The 21,156-nt window shown below is 43.0% G+C and overlaps 1 protein-coding gene across 2 annotated transcripts in view; it reads left to right on the forward strand.

The window, feature by feature from the left end:
• Window positions 1–11,405: 11,405 nt before the first annotated feature.
• Window positions 11,406–21,156, forward strand: part of CGRRF1 (cell growth regulator with ring finger domain 1) — a 29,905-nt gene continuing 20,154 nt past the window's right edge. Inside the window, exons 1-2 of one of the 2 annotated variants that reach the window (XM_049113198.1) lie at window positions 11,515–11,649; window positions 15,655–15,789. Coding sequence is in view for 1 of the 2 variants with exons in the window: in XM_025443152.3 (XP_025298937.1) it covers window positions 11,546–11,649 (104 nt within the window). In the remaining variant the exon portion in view is untranslated. Of the gene's footprint in view, window positions 11,650–15,654; window positions 15,790–21,156 lie in introns of both variants that reach the window. The other variant, XM_025443152.3, reaches the window with a different exon arrangement.

A 21,156-nucleotide genomic window follows, 5' to 3' on the forward strand; every position in this document is an offset into this window, starting at 1 on the left:
CGCGGCTCAAACTTCGCCGCAACGCGAGCGCCCTCGTGCTCCGGCTCGCGCTGCTCCTAGGAGAGGAGGTTCTGTCCGTCGGAGAGTGGGGCGGCCGCGCCGAGATGCACTCGTAACATCCAAGCCCGTTCTCGCTTCCTTTTACCTTTACTCAAACTGAGAGCCGTTTCATGGTGGCACGATTAAGTCAATCATGTCAATGGCAAATAATGCACTGTTGGCCGCAGCCTACCTTCCAAACTTAACTGTCCGCTTTATTTTTTGAGCATGGAGTTCAGTCCGTTCAAGAACAGAAGCCGAAGTCCTCAAGTCCCTCAAAGGTCCCTCAAACCTAGGCACGCCTGTCTTTCCTCCCGTCCTCTCCAGAACCTCCCCACCACCTTCCAGGACTTGGGGATCCATTCCTGTTCTCAGTGGTGTTCATTTATTGAAGTATGATTGAATGAGGATGTCTATACGGGTGTTAATGAAACACTACCTGATGACACTTAAAGAAGTTTCTGTAGGAGGTGCGCACTTACTGGAGCAAGCTAATTTTTGAATGGAGTGAAGTTTGGAAGAGGAAAACTCTGAACTCCAGAATTCATACGGTTACCTCCAATAAAGAAGCTTCCTGGGGCAGGATAGTCGGTGTTTACGGGATGAGCTAGCATCATCCCTGGGGCCTGGGGCCTAACAGGTGCTCAATTAATACTTGCTGAATAAGTGAAAGAAAAAGAAAATTCCAGAACATGCTCCCGCTGTCATCCTTCTTCATTTGTATTGAACTGAATCATTAGAATTTTTATTTTTTAGGTTTTTATTTATTTGAGAGAGAGAGCTCGAGTGGGTGAAGGTAGAAGAGGGAGAGACAGAGGAAGAGGAAAAGGGATGAACAGACTGCCCTCTAAGCCCAGGCACTGGATCTCAGGACGCTGAGATCAGACCTAAGCTGAAATCAAGAGTCAGTTGCTCAATGACTGAGCCACCCAGGTGCCCCTGAATTATTAGAATTTTTTTGAGTTTGTATTTAATGTTTAAATTTAATGAACTGTTAACATGTCAATAAATAACAATAAAGCAGGGTTCAACATATATAAACTAATTTGATACAATATCTACATTTTCTCATAAATTAGGAAAATGGAAGTATTAGCTATAAGAAATTCCACAGCTTAACTACTTTCTCATAGTGATCTGCTCCCAAAATACTTTTTACTATGAGAAGGGGACTGCTAAGTACGACACACAGTACCATGTAACAAATGATGGAAGAGAAAATGATGTTACTGGTCCATGAGCTTACATTTGACTTTAACATAGATTCTCCCCCCAACCCCCACCTTTTCCCAATCTCCTCTCTCCATCTATGGGAGGAATCAGAGAAAAAAGTGAAAAAATTAGTATTAAGCTACATGACATTACACCTGATAAATAACAAATCCATTGTTTTCTTTCCCTTACATTCTGTTTTTTTAATGTTTCCGAAGTGTTATTGGCTATGAAATGGGCTGATCTTATATTTCACGGAAAAGATGTTGGACTGGGTGTACTGACAAGAACACCCATGAGAATGTGACTTATTTTATTTTATGGGAGGTATAAAATGAATATAGACTATAGAAACTTGAAACTCAGTCTACAGAACATGTTTTAATCAGAAAATATATTACAGCTATTTTATTTTTTAAAGATTTTATTTATTCATGAGAGAGAGAGAGAGGCAGAGACATAGGCAGAGGGAGCAGCAGGTTCCTCATAGGGAGCCCATTGTGGGCCTCTACCCAGGACCCCGGGATGACAACCTGAGCCAAAGGCAGATCTCAACCACTGAGCCACCCAGGTGCCACCCAAGTGCTATTTTAAATGAGGTTTGGAAATGCCATCTGGCTTAGGTTATTCACGGGGGGGTTGGGTTCCAGAACATTTTCCAAAACTTTTCTGCCTGGCTAACCTGTATAAAAAAGTCAAGAACAGGAGCAGCCCTGGAGGCGCAGCGGTTTAGCGCCGCCTGAAGCCCAGGGTGTGATCCTGGAGATCGGGGATCGGGTCCCACGTAGGGCTTCCTGCATGGAGCCTGCTTCTCCCTCTGCCTGTGTCTCTGCCTCTCTCTCGCTCTCTCTGAATAAATAAATAAATAAATCTTTAAAAAAAAAAAAGGTCAAGAACCTATCAATACTAGGATATGCTGAAATTACTGAAATGTGTTTCCTCCCCCAGAAGCATTTGACATGAAGACAAGATCAGGCTCGATAGTAAAGGAGTATTCTTTTTTTTTTTTTTTTTTTAAGATTTTATTTATTCATTCCAGAGAGAGAGAGAGAGAGGCAGAGACATAGGCAGAGGGAGAAGCAGGCTCCATGCAGGGAGCCTGATGTGGGACTCAATCCCGGGACTCCAGAGTCACACCCTGGGCCAAAGGCAGGTGCCAAACCACTGAGCCACCCGGGCTGCCCCACAAAGGAGTATTCTAAGTAAAAACTGATGGAAGATCAGAACTAGAATAATCTTTTCTGGCCTGAAATTTTTCTTTTTTTTTTTCTTTTTTTTTTAATTTTTTTTTAAATTTTTATTTATTTATGATAGTCACAGAGAGAGAGAGAGAGGCAGAGACATAGGCAGAGAGAGAAGCAGGCTCCATGCACCGGGAGCCCGACGTGGGATTCGATCCCGGGTCTCCAGGATCGCGCCCTGGGCCAAAGGCAGGCGCTAAACCGCTGCGCCACCCAGGGATCCCTAGCCTGAAATTTTTCTAAGTCCTTTATTCTCTGTAACAGCACCCTTGCTAAAGTATGTTTGTATTATTTATATATTCCCACCCATTTACTCCATCAATAAAGAGTTACTGAGGACCCATTATATAATCGGCTCTGTCCTGGGCACCTTGATCCAAAACTGATTCAACATCCATACCGTCCTGGAAAAGGAGGAGGTAACAGACAATAAGAATAATAAATTAGTAAACAATATTGTATGGTAGAAGGTGATTAGTGCATATGGCGGGGGAGGAGGTGGAATAGGAAAAAAGAGATTGGGAGTGCACACAATTAGGGATTTATGATTTTAAATACAGTAGTAGTCCTAGTTCTCACTAGGAAGGTCATGTCTGAACAAAGATTTGAAGCTGTGGAGATTAGCCATATGGATATCTGCAGGAACATTCCATACAGAGGGAAGCAACACTGCAAGGGCCCGGAGGCAGAAGCATAGGTGTTGTTATAGGGGACAAAAAAAAAAAAGCAACCAAATGACTGGAGTGGATGAGCTGGGGTGAGTTATAGATGAGGTCATAGAGGGATTGGAGGGCTGGATCCTACAGCCTCGTAAATGATTGTAAGGACTCTGGCTTTTACACAGTCAAGATGGAGTGCTACTGGAGGGATTGAGCAGGGGACTGATGCGGTCTGTTGCGCATTTTAGCAGCATCATTCTGACTTCGGTGTCCTTTTAAGAAGATCCTTCTGCTGTTGTGTTAGACTGTTGGGACAAAGCGACTTCCAGAGCCAGCCACGAGGGAGTAACCAAGCTGCAGGGTCTCTTTCTCACTGATTACAGCTAGAAGCTCTTGACAGAACATGAAAACAACTACCTGAGGACTCTAAAGAGTAAGTAATAACAAAATAGCCAGTGAATTGAAGAAGGAAATGTTTTGGTGGCCTCCTCTTTATCCTGTTTGTGAAGGAGGGATTCCTGCCCTAGGGTTATGGGGATAGCCAAATGCATAACACTCAACACTAGACAAATGAGACTGGTAATAGTTTCTTAGTCATATATACTCATAGTCTGGGGAAGAAGGACCCCAAAAGCCATGCAGGACCCATGAACACAGTGAACAACTAGACATTGTGCAAGGCAGGCTTTGTATTCTCAAAGAGGGAGTTCGTGCTCAGGCTGGCTAGGAACTGAAACCTACCACTGAAGGATACCAAGCATTATGCCTGGTCCCCATGATAAGGGATGCCTGGTTAGAGGACGTTACCTATGTGAGCAGAGTCAGGAGCGGAGCTTGCAGTTAGGTCATGCCCAATTTCACCAAATGTCATGGCAGCATATAACATAAGACCTTGATTTTAGGCCTTCCACCACAAGTAGCTAGAACCTGAAGAATGGCCAGTATGGTGCCAGTGACTTTTCTTGTTCTTTTTTTCCTCCTCTACTGCCTGACATGAGAGCAGACTAGATCACGGACAAGTGTAGAACAGAAGAATGTGAAAGGAATCCCCCCCCAAACCCCCCTGCCCTTTTTTTCTCTCCTAGCTCTGCCCTGATGCCAACACCCATCCCAATCCATGTCAGCACTGTCTCAGCAGGGCAGGGGCACAGGTACCTAAAACCTGAGAGTCTGAGAGCATAAGGGAAGTTCTGAGGAGCAGAGATTGAAACTGACACCAGGCACACACCCCAGCTCCATGTGTGCAGAACACACCTGCAGAAGCACAGCAAAGACTATGAGAACTCACTACAATAGAAACCATTACCAATGGACGCCTGGGTGGCTCAGTCGGTTAGGCATCTGCTGTGGCTCAGGTCATGATCTCCTGGGATCGAGCCCCTGCATCAGGCTCCCAGCTCAGTGGGGAGTCGGCTTCTCCCTCTCCCTCTGCCCCTCCTCCCTGCTTGTGCTCTCTCTCTCTGTGAAATAAAATCTTTGGAAAAAAAAAAAAGAAAAGAAAACATTGTCAAGACTGAGATTAACCCCAGAGTGGCTCATGTGAGGGACAGACCCAAAGAGCATAAAAAAAGACTTTGAAAATTGAGCTGCCATTCTGCATCTTGATTGTGCTAATGTCCTATGACCCCTATACAGGATAAAACTCATAAAGCTAACGGTACAGGAGACATAATACATTTTACTGTATGGGAATGAAAAATTAAATTTTAAAAAAGTAAAACAAATTTTAAAAAGAATAGACTAGGGCAGCCCCAGTGGCGCAGCGGTTTAGCACTACCTGCAACCCGGGGTGTGATCCTGGAGACCCAGGATCGAGTCCCACATCGGGCTCCCTGCATGGAGCCTGCTTCTCCCTCTGCCTGTGTCTCTGCCCCTCTCTCTCTCTCTCTCTCTCTCTCTCTGTGTGTGTGTGTGTCTCTATGAATAAATAAATAAAAGCTTAAAAAAATAGACTATGGGAGAGGGAGAAGCAAGAAAACCATTTAGGAGACTTTTATGGTAATCCAGGGAAGACATGGCCTGAACCAATATGGAACCAGTGATTTGGTGAGAAGTGCCCAGAACCAAAAGAATATTATGTATCAGAGTTTCTCAACTTTAGCAATACTGACATTTGGAGTTCAATAATTCTTTGTTGTGGGTACATTGTGCTGTGTATTGTAGGGTATTTAGCAGAATACCAAACACCATGCAGGGTCACAGGAGTTACACTAGAGGCCAGTAGCACCTCCCCCATTGAGAACTAAAATGTGTCAAGACATTGTCAAATGTTGCCAGGGCATAGAAGTGGGAAGTCAACCCCAGTCAAGAACCACTGTTCTAGATGAATGTCCTAAGCTTTGGGCCACAGACCGTGTACCACATAAATCATCAGTGTCATTTCAGTTGGACTGAGCTTCCAAATATAGATGACAGAAGCCAAATAGCTTAGACCATAAGAAGTTTTTACTAGAGGGAGTTGGAAGTTCAGTGGGCTGCCAAGAATCAGGTTCTGCCAAGGTATCACTTTCAAGATTTTTCATAATTCCTGTCATCTATGGGATCATACCCAATTGGACATTCATTCAGTTCTGTTGTACAATAGTTGTCTCAAAGTTTAAAACTCAGAGTTATGATGCGTATGATGTTCCTACTGGTATCTTCAAAATAGACATAAATTTGCCCTTCCAAGAAATACTGTAGGCTATAGAAAGACCATATAAAATGAAAGGGTTGGGCAGCCTGGGTGGCTCAGCGGTTTAGCGCCACTTTTAGCCCAGGGTGTGATCCTGGAGACCCGGGATTGAGTCCCACATTGGGTTCCCTGCATGGAGCCTGCTTCTCCCTCTGCCTGTGTCTCTGCCTCTCTCTCTCTCTCTTTCTCTCTCTCTATCTCTCATGAATAAATAAATAAAATCTTTTTTTAAAAATGAAAGGATTAACAAGCTCCAAGAAAAATATATGATGTGGATAATACTTTTTAAAAACACATTAATATTTGCTTGCATTTCTCTTATGAGACTTTCTCCTTAGTCAGCCCATATAAGACTCAAAGGATAAACAGAACTGTGATATTAGGAATGCAAAAGAAAGCATGTAGCTTCTGGCTACTGAAATAGGACTCTTGAATCCCCAGAAACACAGTAATCTAGAAAATCTCAGACACTACTGAGGAAGGTTTCATCAAAACATTTTTTTTAAAAGATTTTATTTATTTATTCATGAGAGACACAGAGAGTCAGAGACACAGGCAGAGGGAGAAGCAGGCTCCGCGTGGGAAGCCTGAGGTGGGACTTGATCCCAGGACCCAGGGATCATAACCTGAGCCAAAGGCAAATGGTCAACCACTGAACCAACCACCCAGGTGCCCCAGGTTTTATAAACATTTAAAGCTCTAGGTCAGGGACGCCTGGGTGGCTCAGCGGTTGAGCATCTGCCTTTGACTCAGGTCATGACCCTGGGGTCCTGGGATCGAGTTCTGCATCGGGCTCCCTGCATGGAGCCTGCTTCTCCCTCTGTGTCTCTGCCTCTCTGCCTCTCTCTCTCTGTGTGTCTCTCATGAATAAATAAATAAAATCTTTTTAAAAAATTAAAGCTCTGTAAACATTTCAAAATCCAGACCATGGCAAAATTACAAGTGGCATTTAGTCTATGCCATGTGGTAGAGGAAACCGAGGCTGGGACAGAAGGCAAGTATCTGCCGCGTGGGAAGGAGGGGAAGTCTTTCCCTTCCAATGTGCTGGAAGGGCAGGAAGGCGGGGCTTGACTAAGTACAGCAGGCAGCACTGTACTTCTGTTTTGGCTTCCCCTCCAGGCTGCAGTCTCAGGATGAGAAGGCAGTGGGGGCTGAGGGTTGCAGTAAAGCATCCAAATAGGTCTGGTCTTGGAGAAGCTGAAGAGCCTGGAATTGGTAGTCCATTTTCCATTTAAGAAAGAAAGAGAGGAGGGAAGAAAGAAGGAGAGGAGGGATGCCTGGAGGCCGTCAGTTAAGCATCTACTCTTGATTTAGGCTCTGGTCAGGATCTCAGGGTTGTGAGATCAACCCCCAGTGTCCTCTGTTGGGCTCGGTGCCCCAGCATGGAGCCTGCTTAAGATTCTCTTCCTCTGTCCCCTTAACAAAAAGAGAGAGAGAGAGAGAGAATTTGCATTTGGCTCTGCACCACCCTGAACAAGAGCCATAGTGTTCAACAGCAGAGGTGGCTGCCCTGAACAAAGATTGTATTTTTCTAGCCTCCCTTCCAGTTAAAGGTGGACATGAGGCTGAGTTGTGGCCAATGGAATGAGTGGTGTATCCCTAGAGTTTCCTTAAACTGGAGTGATGTCTCATTCTTCCTCTCTTTCCTCCTTCCTGCTAGCAAGAATATAGAAATGATGGCTGGAGCTCAACAAGCATCTTGAACTATGAGGTAACCTTAGGAATGGGAGCTACATATGGTAGAGCAAAAATAGAAGCCTGAATCCTGCATTGTGCTGTGGAGTCCTGCATTGACCTACCTCTAGACTTTCATCTGAAATACAAATACATCTCTATCTCAAGTGAATTACTATTTTGTTTCGGGTTTTGTCACTTACAAGTGCAATGATTTCTAACTGATAATCCACTTGACTGCAAATCCTTGTCACTATCTTAATCAGAGTTACCAGTACTTCTTGCTTAGACTTTTTAAAGAATCTGTTAATTGATATCCCCATATTCACTCATATCCAACCCAGCTTCTTTCCAATAAGTATTCTACACCATAGCCTAAGTGACTGAAAATGCAAACAGAATGTCACTCCCTGTATTATGATAGTCAGGCAGACTTGAGATTAGAAGTCCAAGATCAGGGTATCATCAGGCTTTCTGGAGAGAACTCTCTCCTTGGTTTGCAGACAGCTGCCTTCTCCCTGTGTCCCACATGGACTATTCTCTGTATACACCTGCATAGAGAGAGCAGTCTCTCTTGTCTCCTTTATTTTTTAAAAAGATTTTACTTATTTATTCATAAGAGACACAGAGAGAAAGGCAGAGACATAGGCAGAGGGAGAAGCCAATGCAGGATGCGATCCCAGGTCCCCGGGATCATGACCTGAGCCAAGGCAAATGCTCAACCCCCTGAGCCACCCAGGCATCCCTGATCTTCCTTATGTTTCACCATTCTCCCATTATATGCTCTCATATGTCCATGTACCTCTTTTTAATAGCACTTATTATAATTTTGCCTTTATATTTTGTTCTAGATTCTTTGACTATTTGTCTTTTCCATTAGATGATAAATTCCGGGATCCCTGGGTGGCGCAGCGGTTCGGCGCCTGCCTTTGGCCCAGGGCACGATCCTGGAGACCAGGGATCGAGTCCCACGTCGGGCTCCCGGTGCATGGAGCCTGCTTCTCCCTCTGCCTATGTCTCTGCCTCTCTCTCTCTCTGTGTGACTATCATAAATAAATAAAAATTAAAAAAAAAAAATCTTTAGATGATAAATTCCATGAGAACAGAAATATGTCATTTTTTGCTTATTATTGTTTCCCTGAAGCCATCTACAGTGTCTGATACATAAGTCACACTCAGCAAACATTTTCTGAATGAGTAAGAGGTAAGTAGGAGTCAGATCATGTAGAGGTGGGTATGTCAAACAAGGAACCTGGCACTTCATCCTCAAGGATATATAGCATGGCAATCAAGGATTTGGGGTGGTATAATGAAATAAGGTATGTTTTAAAAGAAAAGATACATGTTAAAAATAATTTTTAAAAATATTTTATTTATTCATTTATGAGAGACAGAGAGAGAGAGAGAGAGAGAGAGGCAGAGACAACAGGCAAAGGGAGAAGCAGGCTCCATGCAGGGAGCCTGAGGTGGGACTCGATCAAGCTTGATCTCCACGATCAAGCCCTGGGCTGAAGGCGGCGCTAAACCAGGCTGCCCTAAAAATAATTTTTGCCTGCAAAATCATGTATCATGTATTATGTGTTAGAAAGAACCAATGTTGGAAGTAAAGTGACAAGTTTGAATGGTAGCAAATATCCAAAAGGGAGATAAAGTCTTGAGTTAAATTTGTGTTAGTTCCTGTTCTTTTTAAGAGTTCTTCAGTGTAGGGATGCCTGGGTGGCTCAACAGTTGGGTGCCTGCCTTCGGCTCAGGTTGTGATCCCGGAATCCGGGATCAAGTTCCACATCAGGCTCCCTGCAAAGAGCCTGCTTCTCCCTCTCCCTCTGCCTGTGTCTCTGACTCTCTCTTTTAGTCTGCGTCTCTTGTGAATAAATAAATCTTAAAAAAAAAAAAAAAAGTTCATCAGTATAAATCAAGTTGAGTCAGTTTTCTATACTGCTGGGTTGGGATTTGACTTTCATGGCCTGGTTAGTGAATTATCCTTGTTCAGCTGTTTTCCATCTTCCAATATGTGCTGCTGTTATTTTATTTCCTATTCTTGTTGATTTATTTTTTACATCCCTTTATTGTAGTTTTAGTGGAGTTTGGAGAGAGAGCAAAATTACAGGCATATGTTTAATATGCCACTTTAACTTGGAATTCCCTGTTTTCATCATGAAAACTCTTTATTGTTTATTGCAATAAAATTGCCTTTCCCATTGGCCAAGCTTTTTAAGTGACAATTTCAAATGATCACAAAACTGAGGATGAAAGGGTAGGAGCATAAATTGGTACAATATTTCTGGAGAGCATTGTTTCCCTAAAGGCTTAAAATGTACATACTTTTTGAACTAAAAGTTCCACCTCTGGGAATTCACCTAAGGAAATGATTTAGCTTTAAGAATGTTCACTGCAAAAAAAAAAAAAAAAAAAAAAAAAAAAAAAGAATGTTCACTGCAGTGTTGTTTATAATAATAAAAAGTTGTCCAACGATAAAGCATATACTTTCATAAATCATATATGTAGCTGTTAAAAATTATGTTGTTGACCTGAACTGCTTACACAGCACTACTCCAGAGAGTACACAATATGTGGTCATTTGCCAAGAGATATGTGAAGCCATAGAACAAATTTAGCTCATCTGTCTCCAGCATTAATTTTACTAGTGATCTGGGAGTGTGGAGGGGCTACTAGTTAGTTATCCATTCTGCAGCCTTCTGTCCCTTTCTTCCTTGATAACAAAACCCTGATTTGTAGCAGGGGGTGTTGCTGCTCAGAATAAAAAGACATTTCCCTGTCTCTGGGGTAACTGGATGTGGCCTAAGGGCTAAATGCAAACTGACGGGCTGTCAGTGGAGGTGTGAGAGACTTCCAGGGAGGCTACCTGGATGGAGGAGGCTGAATGGGGATGAGCATTTCACTCCTTTCTTTACCTAAAGGCTTCTGCTAGGTACATATATACCTTTTGAGCAGAAGCCTTTTATATATATATATATATATATATATATATATATATATATATATATAAATAAATAAGATATATATTTAAATATACATATAAATTAAGCCTTATATATAATAAGACATATCTAAAATTATCATTAAAGTAAAAATGAATACAGAAAAGCTCAAATATTGATGCGCCTGGGTGGCTTAGGTCATGATCCCAAGGTCCTGGGATCCAGCCACCCTTCTGGCTCCCTGCTCTGCTGGAAGCCGCCTTCTCCCTCTCCCTCTGCCTGCTGCTCCCCCAGCTTGTGCTCTCTCTGTGTGTCAAATAAATAAATAAAATCTTTTTTAAAAGTTCAAATATCTAATTCTAATTTGAGGAACGTAGGGGAAGCAGAAAAGGAAAAGGATGTGGGAGGACAGTTGATTTACGTCTGTGAGAATCTATGCTAATTTTCCTCTATCATGAAATCCAACTTGAAAAGGCGGACAAGAATCGTACACACTGCTTGTGAGACTCCGGTTGGTCTTTCGTAGTGTCTAATTGTAACTTTTCTAGATAAAACAAGAGCCGGTGCGGGGTTGCTTCACTTTGTAGAAGCCATGATGCCGGCGGGTTCTCTTCTCCTCGTCCCAAATTTGCCACGGATCCAATATGCGGGATTTAGACTCTGTGACGTGGATTTCGGACCGTGCCTCCTCTCTGGGTCATCAGAAAACCTTACCTGAGCCTGGGGCGAAGCAGGCCGCGAGGGGTTATTTAGAATTTGCCGCAGAAAAGCCTTGACCCCACGGACAGACAGATGCTCTCTGGGTACCAATCCCGTGAGTCCAATCAGGGCACCGCCCCTCTGCCCAGCCAATGGCTCGGGACGAGAGCGGAGGGGCGGGGCCAGCCCTGCAGGCGCCGTCGTGATTGGCAGTCCGGCTCCCGCAGCCGGCGAGGTCGCCCGGACGCCTAGTCTGAGAACCCGGGGCGAGTGCGTATGTACAAAGTTTGTCAGCTCCGAGGCGCCGTAGTGGCTTCCCCACCCCCCACGCCCCCGCCGGGTGGGCGGGGCGGGGCGGGGCGGGGCCGGGCTGAGCGGCTGGGGCTCGGCTCAGTATAGGAGAGCCTGATGGCTGCGGTGTTTCTGGTTACGCTGTATGAGTATTCGCCGCTTTTCTACATCGCGGTGGTCTTTACCTGCTTCATCGTGACCACCGGCCTGGTATTGGGATGGTAAGTACCGCGTGGTTAGAAACAAGGGACGTAGGGGCGGACCGCTGGGGCAGCGGGGTCGCGGAGAACCGCGAGGGGGAGGGCATCGGAGCCGCGGGTGCTGCGGGGCTGGGGCTCCTGGGGCCGCGGGGGAGCCGCTGCCGCGAGCCTCGACCGGCCCCCGGAGGACAGCAAGTTGCGGTGTGCACCTGCATCGCTGCTCCCTGCATCCCTGGGCCGTCCCCGTCGCTGCGGGCATCTGGGGGTGGTGCCGGAATGAGGTATTTCGCCCAGCTTTGTTCCTCAAAGAGAAGGCGGCCGGTGAGGGCCTGGTCCGGGCGTTGAGGTGTAGAGTGCTTGTCCAGCAGGCTTGAGTCCGTCACCTGCGGTGCAGCGCGCAGACCTGGACAGTGAACACAGTTGACTGTTGTTCTGGGCAGAACCGAGCGCTTGGCCTCAGAGCTTTCAGCGCAACTTATAACTGAACTCCGTTACCGTGTGAGAATTGAATGGTTTCTAGATGCATTCCACGCCTTTAGAAGTAACATTTAGTCGATGGAACTGTGAAAGTCATAATTTCAGAGCTGGAAAAGACCTTTGAGATAAATCACATTGACGGGTAGGGGCAGTTTACCCAGTGGAGACCAGGAGAATGGACTGTTAGGTAATCCCTGAGCAGTTCTAGCTCAGAGACTCTAAAATTTCTCTCTCGAGGAGATGCCATCGTATCATGTTTAGAGAAGCCTTATGAATGCGGCTATTTGAAACCGTCTTACTAAATCATCCACTGAGGAGAGAGACATGAGCTGGAATTTTTTTTTTAAGACTTTATTTATTTATTCATGAGACACACACACACACGGGGGGGGGGGGCAGAGGGAGAAGCAGGCTCCATGCAGGGAGCCCGACGTGGGACTCGATCCCGGGTCTCCAGGATCAGGCCCTGGGCCAAGGCAGGCGCTAAACCAATGAGCCACCAGGGCTGCCCCTTGAGCTGAAAATTGAAGGATAAGGATTTTGAGAAATAAATGAAGTTGAGTGTGTCTGGTAGAGAATGGAAGGCATTTCAAGGATACAGCATGAGCTGGGGGGCAGAGGAAGCGTGTCAGTGAATAGATCAGCTGGAGTAAAACAAATTTAAAATATCCCTTGACGCATGTATGGAATTACTTTGCAGAAAGGAAACAAGCTTTTGTTAACTTCTGAAACTACATGCCATCTTTAGAAACTAAGCCCAGTTTTAATATTTCCATACCGCTCCTCACCCTGCCAGCTGTAGAGCAGAAAATTCCTTGTTTGTGGATGGATGGGAGAAGTTTGTTATTCTTGATCCATCAAATTTTATTGCTGTTTATTGTTCAGGAAAGTTTGCAGTTGGAATTTGCAACTTGGTTGCCCAAGTGAGTAAAGCAGTCTTAACACAGGGTTTCTTAATCACTATAATATTAGTGTTATTCTCTTAGAAGAATGTAAATTTTCCTTCATTAAGGAAAATAGGTAACTAGTTGATCATTGCATTATATCCTTAAATTTTAATTTTCTGTAGGCCAACTAACTAGATTTCTTAGATATCTATCTGTAGTATTGGGAAGAGGAAAATGAGTAAGGGCCAGAGTGATAATGATGGCGGCATCTGTGGATGAGGGTAGTCGGGTACCTCATGTTTGTAGTGGTTAAGAGACAGACTTTGGAGACAGTGGAGTCATACAGACCTAGATTCAAATTCCGGCTCTGCCAAGTTTAAGACTTGTTTTGAAAGCTTAATGATTACCTAACCACTCCATTTAGATATGATTTTGGAAGGGTGGAAGGCCAGGTTAATTGTAGAATTTTTGGAAGACTGGGCTAAGCATTGCTGAGGCCCCAAGACTATGTAAGTGCCAGTCAGTTTCATTCTGATTTGGGCCTAACCAGTTATCTTGAGCCTAACCCAACCATTCCCTTTACCGGAGTTAGCTTTGTCCATGTAGATAAGACATTCTACTAATGTTTATTTGTTAACTTAAGCCAAGGCAACAGAGTCATTGAGTAGAAACAAAGCAAACCATCTAGATCTCATATAAACAATTTTCTAATAGTGCCCCCAGACAGATGGTAAACCCATGAATCCACACTGTGCTTTTCACCCATGTCATTTTTCTTTTAACCTCCCCAAATATAATCCCTACTGGTTTTGTCTTCGCCATTATCTCAGTACTGCTCTGATTTTCTTTCCCACTGCTTCTTTCTACTGTTCTCCTTGTCTGCTTGCACTGTGTGGGAGTGGAGAAAGAATAGGAACATCTGAATATTGGAATCCCAATAGCAATAGCAAAGAATCATGCCACTGAAGTATGGTATTTCTCTTTAACTCTATGGTGGTTTCTGTGAGCTCTAATAGCTCAAGTTTATTAAACTCTTGATATTTGCCAGGCACTGTGCAGAAAGGAGACCAAAATGCCGTACATCCTTTAACACATCCAAATAATCGGGGACCCTGGCTCTGCAACTGCTCCCTGTTTCCTCTTGACTACAGATTATTAAGCAATTGTCCCTCAGCTTCATAGCACCCCTTTAGATGCTGTCTTGTGAATCTGGGGCAGAACCTCTAAACCACATTTCTTCTTTGCTAGCTGGCTGCCTAGCAGGCTTTGGCAGCAGAGGAGGGAAAGTAGAAGGCTAGAGGACAAAAGGGCTTGCTGCTTCCTGTGTGATTCTTTTTCTTGTCTGTCTCACCACAGTGATAGTGCCTCACAGTGGTCCTAATTTTTTCAGTTTGTAGTTATTTACTCTCTTAGAATCAGCCTATCGCACCCCTTCAAAGATATTAATACCCTTTCCTGAGATCCTAGTCCAAGCGCCATAGCAGTCCTTCCTCCAAATTTCTCAGCTATAGTAGTTCTCTTTCCTCTATCCCTGTTTTGGAGTGATAGCTACTTTCTTCTGGTACTACTTCCCTGATACTCACTGTCCCCTTTTGCGTTTTCAGCTCTTCAGCATATGGTAAACAATTATTCATAGTAAATTCTCAAAATAACCGGTGTGGTTTTGGTCTCCTGATTAGACTTATAAAAGATATTAATAAGGAAATTGTTACTCAGAGTGGGATCTTTGAGAGTTACTCTCAAAGATGGGCTCAAGGAGTCCTCTGGTCACATCTTCAGCTCCTTGCCAATAGGAAGGATATAAGGTCCTAGTAATCCACGGCATGTATTGGCATCACTATTAATCAAATTGCTGCCTTTGATTGATTGTAATAAAATGATTTTGGAAGTGATTGGGGGACCTAGGAGCTAAACCACTTTTTGACTATAAGGACTGAGAGGTGGGTGGGATGGGTGCTTCTGAGATCACTGGAGCCCTTACAGAAAGAAAAATGACAAGCTAAAATCTTAAAACACTTGGGTCAACTCTTTAGAGAATCAGAGAGGTTCTGTAGTTCTAAAGCACTTTATTTCATACAGCCACAGAACTAAACATTGTACAATTTTAGTTGTGCATAATAGAATTATACAACTTTATTGATGTCTCATTTAGGACACTGAGTGGAAAGAACTAGAGCTCTGAGACTTGGAATGGGAACATCTACACTGACGTGGCTAAAGCTGAGAATCTTGAAATCCCAGTCACTCTGACTCTCCCTTGTTCATGGAAGCAGACTGCTTTGCTTTCCATGTCTGGGAAAAATGGCCCTCCCTTGCTTGGAGGTCCTGTAATAACCTTGCCTAGAGTAAATGCTTTGCAAACGATACCTGTACTCAAGACCTATCTCTATAACCTGTTGCGAAGCCCAGATCTCTTCCTGCTCCAAAGAACAGGGACAAAAATCCAACCCAGTTGGAAAGAGCCTAGCCTCTAAGATTTGCAAGATTTTGCTAATTTGTATCATTGGTAAGGAGGAGTATGTGTGAGAATGGATTATAAGTAGGTTAGGCCAGGAAGGATAGAATGTTAACACTAAATCAGATAAAAATTTATTTGTTTACTTATTTACTTATTTTTTAAATTTATTTATTTTTAAAAAGATTTTATTTATTTACTCATCAGAGACACAGAAAGAGGCAGAGACAAAGGCAGAGGGAAAAGCAGTCTCCCTGTGGAACCCCAATGTGAGACTCGATCCCAGGACTGCAGGATCACGACCTGAGCCAAAGGCAGACGCTCAACCACTGAGCCACCCAGGTGCCCCCTTATTTATTTAATTTTTAGTAGGTTCCACATGCAGTGTGGAACCCAATGCGGGGCTTGAACCCACAATCTTGAGATCGAGACCTGAGCTGAGATCAAGAGCCAGATACTTAACCTACTGAGCCATCCAGGTGCCCCAGATAAAATTTATTGTTCTGAGTGTGTTCTTAGGAAAGTCTGAATCTAAGGTACTAACTCAGATTTGGTTGGCTGAAATTTAAACTCGGTGGTGGCCTATATGTATTAAGGTTAAGGTGCTAGAACTTTCCTGGCATGATGAGGAAGGATTCTGAATGCTCAGAAAGATAGAAATATTGGACTGGATTTATTACATGCAAACTGCACACCCGCCCACCTACTGCATCCTTTAAGAGTACACAGAAGACACACCTTTCATGAAGGCACTGAGAAGTAAATTGCTGAGAGGAGACTCATATCCTTGAAAATCTCTGTTCCTAGAGGCTGTTTATGATGGTGGGAGCTCCTGACTTGAGGTCCAGCGGCACCTCACAGGAGTCAAGGTGTACATATGTTCCATAATGGGCAGTGGAGGACAATGCAGAGAATGTTTTGGCCCATGAGGATTTTTGGCAGTGGCTAATGGATTACAGTGTCTCTAGGAATAAAACAGATGGGCAGCCTATTAAATGCTACATAAACTACTTAGAAGGAAAAACTCAATGTCTGGAGCCAGAAACCTGACTTGAGTCATCGCAGCAGAGATTTACCACCTTTCACCCAGTTTACAGATACAAGCCAATCCATAGACCTGGAGTGTCTGATTAAAGGGGAGGTCAGGTCCCCTATAGGAAGGATTCTGTATCCTTCAGTGCTGCCACAAGGACATACTATATAAATCATTCTCCAGATCTTTCTCATAGGCTGTTGTCTCTCAGAAGCAAACATGCTTTTCTGTACTGTGGTAATACTAGAGCTGGGACTTGGCAAATCATTTTTCTCTTGTAGTTTGCTCCCTATTAGGCTCTGCCAATAGAGGATGCTAGAAAGAGACTGGAAGGCTGGAGAAGGAAGAAGAGACTTAACAGTTTGCTTCCTATTTCTGGTCTGCAGAAACTGGCCTTTGCCCTGGCAGTTGCAGTTGACCTGAGTAGCAGCAGTTTATTTTAGTTTACATTTTTTCCTCATATCTTGAACTAGCCTTAGCACACTCCTTCAGAGATATTGGCACCAGCTGGCCCACACTCCTACCACAAAAGTCTGCATGCCAGCTCTGGGGAATCCTTTATCCGAGCTTCTAAATCGTAATAACTACTAGTCTTCCCTTTGTTTCCCCAGCTCTAGGAGTGATAATTGCTTCGTACTAGGATACCCAAGTGTCCCCTTCTTGCATTTTCAGTCTTCAGTATTTGATTGACAATTCTTTTTTTTTTTTTAAGATTTTATTTATTTATTCATGAGAGACACAGAGAGGGAGAGAGAATGGCAGAGACACAGGCAGAGGGAGAAGCAGGCTCCATGCTGGGAGCCTGACGTGGGACTTGATCCCAGGTCTCCAGGATCAGGCCCTGGACTTAAGGTGGCGCTAAACCACTGAGCCACCCGGGGTGCCCTTGATTAACAATTCTTAAATAACAGATGTGTCTCTGTCTCCTGCCAACCCTGCCTGATTCATTGACCTGGACTATTTCTCATCTCATATGCTGTTGAATGCAGTCAGTTTTATGCATATGATGAGGTTGGTGATGAGGTACAGATTCCTCTTTAAGAAAAGAGTATGACTTTAGTTTGTACTTGATTAGGGTACAAAATACTTAACATTTGCATTGACAAGAATTTTTTTTGAGCAATCTAGAAGAAAACACAAAACTATTAGATATGACATTTTACACCTTCGTAGGACCTTAACATCACTTATTTTAACCCTTCATTTTACAAATAAAGGCACAGAATTTTAGAGATTGAGTCGTTTTCCCAAAGTCATATCATTAGCCCAGTAGTTCCCTCAGAGACAATCCTCCCATACCAAGGGTTTCCCCATGAGTGGTTTTTATATCCTGATCCAGTGTCAGTATCCAGCTAGTTGTGTGAAACCATCTTTGGGAGATCACCCTGGAGAGAAGGCCCCCTCAAATTAACTGCCTGTCTGATTTTTGATTGGCTTGAGAACTCAAGGCTGAAGTGGTAATAAAAATTGTTTACTACTGAGCCTAAAATTTTAGCTTCAAAATAACCTTTATTCTTGAGGAGCTCCATAAGATTCCAGACACAAGGAAGGAGGTCCAGTCTACCAATTCAGCCTCTGAGTAGAAGCTTCAGAAGTGTGCCAGGGTAAGATGTTATATAGGCAATAAGAAAAATGTGGTCAGAATTGGAGGTCCACAGATTATTGCTGTGCTAGAAGTATAAACATTAAGAACAAGTGCAACAAACAACTTTAGAACTGAGAAAAGCCAGAATTATAGAAAAATCCAGGAGGAATAACTATAAAATTGTAATAGTAAAGGAAAGAGAATAGAAAATTCTCTTTATAGAAAAAAAAGGGGGGCTAAGTTTAATATAAAAGAAAGTAATGAATGTTTAGAAATATTTATTTAGTTGCCATTCCATATTCCATCACTAACAGTTGCCAAAATGACTAAGTGGAAAAAGATAAGGATGAAATTTGATTGAACAGAAAATTTGTCAATTTTCCATTTTACTATTTTATTTTATTATTCCTTGTAATCTCATATCAGCCATGATCTGATAGACAGGGCATCAATGTCTTTATTCTAGTTTTTGATTAAAATTATGGAAAAACAGGGCATCAATGTCTTTATTCTAGTTTTGATTAAAATTATGGAAATTTTAGGATGGTGGCCAGAGACATGTCACTAGGTCTGTTTATCAGTATTTTACAGAACCACTTGTCAGCACCAATTATGGATTACTATTTGACCAGTCTTCAGTTGTTTTTTTTTTTTTTAAGATTTTATTTATTTATTCATGAGAGACAGAGAGAGAGAGAGGGGCAGAGACACAGACAGGAGAAGCAGGCTCCATGCAGGGAGCCTGATGTGGGACTCGATCAGTTCTGCCTTGGGCCCAGGGCGTGATCCTGGAGTCCCCAGATGGAGTCCCGCATCAGGCTCCCTGCATGGGGCCTGCTTCTCCCTCTGCCTGTGTCTCTGCCTCTCTCTCTCTGTGTGTCTGTCATGAATAAATAAATAAAATATTTTTAAAAATAAATAAATAAATAAAATTAAGAACTCTGCTTATCAAAAGATACCATTATGAAGGTGAAAGGCAAGGTGTAGAAGGGGTGAAGACATCCAACAAAAGAGTCGTATTCAGAACATATTAATTTCTATAAATAAGAATAATTGGTCATCTGAGAAATAGAAATTAAAACCATAGTACAGTGCCACCAAATAACTACTAGAGTGGCTAATAATGTTTTGGCAAGGATTTGGAGCAAGGGGAGCACTCATTGACTGCTGGTGGGAGTGTAAATTGATACTACCACATAGAACAATTGTTAGCATTATCCACTGAAGTTGAAGAAGCACAGACGTTATGGCTGAGAAATACCATTCTCAGCCTGTGTGGACCTAATAAAAATGCATGTACACGCATGTGCACCAAGTGCCTTGTATGAAAATGTTCGTATAGGCATATTCATAATGGCCAGAATGTGAGGACAACTTAAATATCTATTAAAGGTAGAATGAGTAAGCAAGTTACAGCACATTTATTATACCCTAGAATACTATAAGGCCACAAAAATGCACTGAATATAACTGCATGGATGAATCTTCAAGCATAGTGTTGTAAAAAAGGAAATAAAAGTATACACAGCATATATACAGCACACTTCCACTTACATAACAATTCAGAAACAGGTACGCTAAATTATAGTAATGAAAGTCAAGACAGTGGAGAGGGAAGGGGTAGTGCCTGGGAGGTGACACACAGACTTTCTGAGGATATTGTTTGGGTTCTTAACCTGAATACCAGTTTACTTTCTAATTCATTGAAATATGTTTTGTGTACTTTTCTGGCCAAGGGTTTAGCATGATTCATAATACCAATTTGAAAAGATGTATTTGACTCAAATCAAGGACCTTAGGGTGTTAGAAAATGCAGACCCAAGATTAAGCATGAGGCAGAGAAATAAAAAAAATCTAGGGAGATGAATTTCTTTTCATAATAGGTGTGCTTTGGCAGCTCCGGATATAATGCTGGGCCAAGCAGCCTTGGATAAGCATGTTTAAAAAGAAGGAACACTTTACATCTCATATTATTTGTTCCATTCTAAGGCATATACAAAGCCACAGAACAGATATGGGATATCTTTCCACAACACTGATTTTATGTAAAGATTTGGAGAGGGCAGCCTGGGTGGCTCAGTGGTTTAGCGCCACCTTCAACCCAGGGCGTGATCCTGGAGACTCGGGATCGAGTCCCGCATCAGGCTCCCTGCATGGAGCCTGCTTCTCTCTCTGCCTATGTCTCTGCCTCTGTGTGTGTGTGTGTGTGTGTGTGTCTCATGAATAAATAAATAAAATCTAAAAAAAAAAAGATTTGGAGAAATAATATATTTATATTAAAACCAGATATATCGGGCAGCCCCGGTGGCCCAGTGGTTTGACACTGCCTTTGGCCCAGGGTGTGATCCTGGAGACCCAGGATCGAGTCCCACATCAGGCTCCCTACATGGAGCCTGCTTCTCCCTCTGCTTGTGTCTCTGCCTCTCTCTCTCTCTCTCTATGTCTGTCATAAATATATTTAAAAAAAAAACACCCAGATATATCATGGAATAAATAAAGCATATTGCAAAGGAATTCTGTGCTCACAGCAGGCTGCTTCCAGATATTTCTCCAAAGCCTTGCTTTTTGGGTTTCTGACTCCTGTATCTTTAAAGATTGTTTAATTGAAATTTTTAGGTATAACATGATAAAGGACCTGAAATATAATGCTTGAACCTACAGTAGAACTGAACACAATAAGCTCTGAGTTCTGGTGTTTACTGCTGGTAGTGTGGGTGTATGGAGCCAGGCAGTGGGAGTAAAGAAAAAAAGGGAGAAGGGGACAGTAGGGAGAATTAAAATGATGAAGGGGCCAGGAAATGTAATGAGTATGTATAGCATAGAATCATGTTTTTCTCCCTTTGTTTTTTTCACTCCAAGGGATGAAAGAAAGAAGGGGAAAGTGTTATCTTATGGCTCTTGTGGGAAGACTATATCTTGTATCCTGCCATTTCACATTCCCAACCTAACCTCTAAGAGGCCCTGGGGCAATGTTGGGCTGTGGACACAGGGACTGTGGGGTAACCAATTCTGACGTTCAATAAGGAGAAATTACTGGATTTTTCTTTCTAGCTTTTCTGCCAACACCTACATTTACTCCATCATCAACATT

This window comes from Canis lupus, chromosome 8 (genome assembly GCF_003254725.2).
Source record: "Canis lupus dingo isolate Sandy chromosome 8, ASM325472v2, whole genome shotgun sequence".
NCBI classification, from domain to species: Eukaryota; Metazoa; Chordata; class Mammalia; order Carnivora; family Canidae; genus Canis; species Canis lupus.